We start from the raw sequence: 5,439 nt of genomic DNA on the forward strand, positions 1-5,439 counted from the left end.
TGGTACATTTACACAATGCAATTCTATGCAGCAGAAAGAAAGGAGCTCCTACCCTTTGCAACAGCGTGGATGGAGCTGGAAAACATTATGCTAAGCTAAACAAGCCAGGCAGTGAAAGACAAATACCATATGATCTCACCTTTAACAGGAACCTAAATAACAAAACAATGAAACAAGCAAAATATAACCAAAGACACTGAAATAGAGGCCAGGCTGACAGTGCCCACAGAAGATAGTAGAGGGAATTTAAGGGGGACAGTGGGAAGGGTTCACAGGAACAAACTTAAAGGACACATGGTCATAAACTAAGGGGAGGATGGTAATGGGAGGGAAGTGGGGAGGGTGGGAGGGGGGACTGGATTGGGAGTAAAAAGGAGAAAACTGTATTTGAACATTGATTAAAATTTAAAAAAGAGAAAAAAGAATATATAAAAGGAATGTGTAATCCAACCTGGGACAATCAGGAAACAATAACAATGTGTTGTTTGAACTATAAAGTCAAGAACTAGAGAGATAAACATCCAGAATGGCAACAAAGAGGAGATCTGGGAACTCAGTCCGCAGGGAAACTATTATAAATAGCAAAAGTTATAAAGTTATATATAGATACAGGTACATGTATTTAAATTCTCTGGAAATTGTCCTAAGTGCATGCTGCAAAGGAAAGACTATTTCTTTAAGAAAATCTGTTAAATCACATTGAGAACAGTGAGAGTCACTGTTCACTTGAATTGCAGCCAGCTTTTGCCTCTTCCTTTCCCCACAGCTCAGTCTATTGATAGCTCCCCTCCAAGAAGGTGTAGCCAAGAACACAGGGCTTCCTTCCCCACTTCTCCATCCCACCCCCACCAGCTCTCAGTGCATGGACATAGTATCTCTGAGGAAGGGCAGGCCACAATATTTCTCATTCCCCATATCCCAGTTCCAATTATGGAAGCTAAATTTTCAGTGAGTGTAGTCAAGAAGTCAGCAGCTCTCTTTATTCACTCAGCTCCACTTATATATATAGCAGAGATGCAATTCTAGATATGACAGTCAGAGAACACTGGAGTGCCGATCACTATCATAAGCTCTATCATAAGGCTTTTCCCAGCTCTATCATAAGGCAGAGCTGCAAGCTGAAAAGCTGAAAGACTGTGTTATCCTGTCTAGCGCCTTGCATGTAAAGCGAGTGTGTAGCTCCAAGAGAAGTGAGTCAAGATGAAATTAAATTATAAATCAATAACAAAAATTTAGAAATTCACACATATTTGAAAATTAAACAATACATTCATAAATAATCAATGGTCCAAAAAGAAAATTACAAAGGGAATTAGAAAATACTTTGAGATGAATAAAAATGTAAGGTGAAACAAAAGAGTGCTTATAAAAAAATGTATAGCCACAGATGCCTCTATTAAAAAGGAAATATCTAAAATCAATTACCTAAGCTTCCACCTTAAGATACTGGAGACAAAAAAGGAAAATGAAACTTAAGTAAAGAAAAAGGAAAAATTAACCATGACTATATTGGTGGAAATTAATAAAATAGAAAATTGAATAAATAATAGATCATGTCAACAAACCAAAAGTTGGTTCTTTGATGACACTGAATTAATAATTTTACCAGTTATTTCCAAAGAAGAAACACACAGGTCTAAATGAATTTGCTAAATCTAGATCTAGATGCATGGATTCACCAGATTTAAATGGATGAATTGACTAAATACCTAAAAAAATATCAATTTTTTACAACTTTTCTAAAGAAAAAAAGAGGAAAGAATGCACTCCAACTCCTTCTATGAAGCCATTTTACCTAGGAGAGAATATTAGATGCCTGTATATTTTACGAATACAGATGTAAATCTCCTCTATGAAATAAATACTAGCAAACAAAATCCAGCAACATATAAACAGGGTTATATATCATGACCAAGTGGGATTCATTCCAAAACTACAAGGTTGATTTAACATTGGGGGAAACGATAGAATGGAGGACAAAAGCCACGTGATAATCCCAATAGGTGAATAGATGCACAAAAAGCTTTGGACAGAATTGAACATCAATTTATAATAAAAACATTTAATAATTAGGTAGAAAAAGGAATTTCCTCACCTGATAATAGATGTCTATGCAAAACCCATAAGTAACATTATACTAAAGGGTAAACATTAAATGCTTTCCCCTAATATAATAAACAAAGCAAGGATGTCCATTATCACCAATTTATTCCACATTATATACATTCTAGCTAGTCAATTAGAAAAAGCAATGAAATAAAATCTATACAGATTGTAAATGAGGAAGTAAAATTATTTCTATAAGCATATGATCTGATTTTTTGCAAAAAACATTCTAAGAAATGGACTAAAAGATTAAAATTAATAAATGACAATCAAAGTTCACAACAGTAATATATAAAAAATTAATTATATTTCTATACACTAGCAATGAACAAATCAAAAACCAAAATTAAGAAAAACAATTATTTACCATAGCATCAAAATAATAAAAATACTTGGAAATAAATTTAGCCAAGTAGGCACAACATTTTCATACCAACAACAACACACACACACACACACACACACACACACACACAAAACTGCTTCAAAGAAATTTTAAAATTCCTAAGTAAATTAAAGATATGCCATATTTATAAATTTGAAGACTTAATATTGTTAACACAGCTATACTCACCAAATTGATTTATAGATGTAATGCAATCCCTATCAGAATTTAAGTTTGTTTCTTTGCTGGTCCCAAAATACATGTGGAATTTTAAGACACCTAGAACAGCTAAAATTATCATGGAATAAAGAGAGCAAAGTTGGAGGATTTGCACTTAAAAATTTAAAATTTTACCACAAATCTAGTCATCCAGACAATATGGTCCTTCATAGAATAGACATAGAGATCAATGGAACAGAATTGAGAATACAAAAATAAACTCTCACATTTCTTGCTAATTGATTTTTGACACAGGTGCCAAGACATTTCAATAAGGAAAGAATAGTGTTTTAAACAAATGGTGCTGCCACTCAAATGTTCATTAACTAAAAATTAGCTATATACAACATGATAAATTCATATGATGGAATATCTGCCAATGAAAAGGATGATGTACTTGTACTTACCATAAAATGGATGACCCCTGAAAATATTATGCTAATTGAAAAAGCCAGTAACGAAAGACTATATTTTATATGAGTCAACTTATATAAAATGTCTGAAATAGGAAAATTTATGGAGACAGAAAGTAGCTTAGTAGATGCCTAAGGCTGGATGTGATGGAAGGTAATGAGATATAACAGCTCATGGGTATAGAGCTCTATTTGTGGATTATAAAAATAATCTAAAATTTACTGTGTCAATAGTTACACAACCATACTATAAAATATTAAACTTTTGCATATTAAGTGGGTGAATTATATATGTGAATTAAATTACAACATAATAAAACTGTAATATTTTGTTAAAAATGAAGAAGATTGGAGATTACCTAAGACAGGTGGGGAGAGTACACATGTCCAAACTACTCTTACCTTAAAAAAAGAAAAAAAAATATGTTTGGGAAAAGATAATTTAATATTGACACCAGAATATAAGTACAAATATAATCAGTAATATGTAAATTTGGGGAACCCATGAAATATAGAAAGATCAAATATTATTGACAGACAAAACTGTAGTCCAAAATAAGTACAGGAGAATATTGAAGGGGAAGTGGAGGCTACTCTAAGGGATGTCCAAAGTTCTGAGGTGTTGGATTAGAGAGCTCTAGTAAAATATCCAATCATTTTACTTCTGTTTCTCTAACTCTAATCTAGTCCTATTTTTGCCACATTTTAGGCCACAGGTAAACTTGCCTACCTGAAGAAAATAGTGATAGAGAATTTCAAACCTAAATTTGTTTTTGTAGACCAGTCAGTCTTCTTACTGAAAGTGATCTTTTAGAATGCTTTTATCCCAAGCCTGAGACTCAACATTTTAACTGCTGTAAGTGGCATTTTACTCATCTATGCAATAACCAAAAATAGGAAATTTGAAAACCCATCTAGTTCTTTGCTGCCACAAGGTGGAGAACTTTCAGCACAGCCCTGCATATTTGTTTGGTCTTCACACTGTAGATGATGGGGTTCATCACTGGGGGGATCAACAGGTAGGCATTGGCAATCAGAGTGTGTACATAGGGTGGGGCTTGTTTTCCAAACCTGTGAACTAAGGACAGACTGATCAATGGGATATAGAAAACAGCAACAGCCCCGATATGGGAGATGCATGTACTGAAGGCTTTCTTCCTCTCTTCTGGGGATGCAATGCTGAGGACAGTCTTAATGATCAAAATGTAAGAAAGGATGATAAAGACCGAGTCTACCCCAGCAGTGGTAATCAGGGCTGTCAACCCAACTGCACTATTAATCCTGGTGTCTGTGCAGGAGAGCTTCATCACATCTGGGTGGAAGCAGTAGGAGTGGTGCAGCACGTGGCTGCGGCAGTAGGACAGTCTTTTAAGAAGCAGTACCATAGGAGTCAATATCAGTGTCCCTCTGGTGATGATTGCTACTCCAATCTGTGCTATTTTAAGATCAGTTAAGATAGAGGCATATCTAAGAGGATTAGAAATGGCCACAAAACGATCAAAGGCCATAGCCAACAGCACTGAAGATTCCATGACAGTGAAGAGTTGAATGAAAAACATCTGCGACAAGCAGGCATTAAAGCTGATCTTCCTGGCATTGAACCAGAATATACCCAACATGGTGACTAGGGTGGATATGGACAAGGCAAGGTCAGTGGTGGACAGCATGGAGAGGAAATAGTACATGGGTTCATGGAGGCTGGGCTGAGTGACAATGGCAAAGAGAATCAGGCTGTTTCCTGAGAGGGCAGTTAGATAGAGGAAGCAGAAGGGAATGGAGATCCAGGTGTGGAAGGCTTCCAGCCCAGGAACGCCAGTTAGCAGGAAAATGATGGAAGAGGATGTGGTATTCTGGAAAGTTGACATGTTGAACTCAAACTGCAGAATCTTAAACTGAGTATCCTGCAATGATAAGTTATCTCTTTATAATACAGTACATGAAATTAATTATTTCATTGGGTAAACATTCATAAACTATAATATCTATATTATATATAAAGCTTGTAAAGAGTGATTGAAAAAAGAAAACTAAGACCACATCTAATTAAGGAGCAGAAAATAGGAAATAAATAATTATATGAGGATACAGTATTTGTATACAAACAGATCTAACAGTGGCCAATTTTTATTTAAATTCACATGTCAGTTCAGGGAGATTATAGCCATCACTTCCTTACTTCACTTGGCAGACAGTCGATGAATGCTGTTGAAATATGTCTATAGGGTAGTATGACATTTTAGATGAACAGCAAACAGTACATGCTGTAATTCAACATAGGCAATAAAGTAAGTTAACTTCTGGTGACCCAAAAAGAAA

General features: G+C 35.1%; 1 protein-coding gene across 1 annotated transcript; it reads right to left on the reverse strand.

Annotated features, from left to right (window-relative positions):
• Positions 1 to 4,037: 4,037 nt before the first annotated feature.
• LOC123805523 (olfactory receptor 51F2-like) lies at positions 4,038 to 4,988 on the reverse strand. Its single transcript, XM_045818155.1, has one exon. It carries the CDS (start codon positions 4,986 to 4,988, stop codon positions 4,038 to 4,040), a length of 951 nt encoding a protein of 316 aa, XP_045674111.1.
• Between the last annotated feature and the right edge of the window lie 451 nt (positions 4,989 to 5,439).

This window comes from Phyllostomus hastatus, unplaced genomic scaffold (assembly GCF_019186645.2).
Source record: "Phyllostomus hastatus isolate PE091 unplaced genomic scaffold, TTU_PhHast_1.1 phas_scaffold_317, whole genome shotgun sequence".
In the NCBI taxonomy this organism is placed as follows: domain Eukaryota; kingdom Metazoa; phylum Chordata; class Mammalia; order Chiroptera; family Phyllostomidae; genus Phyllostomus; species Phyllostomus hastatus.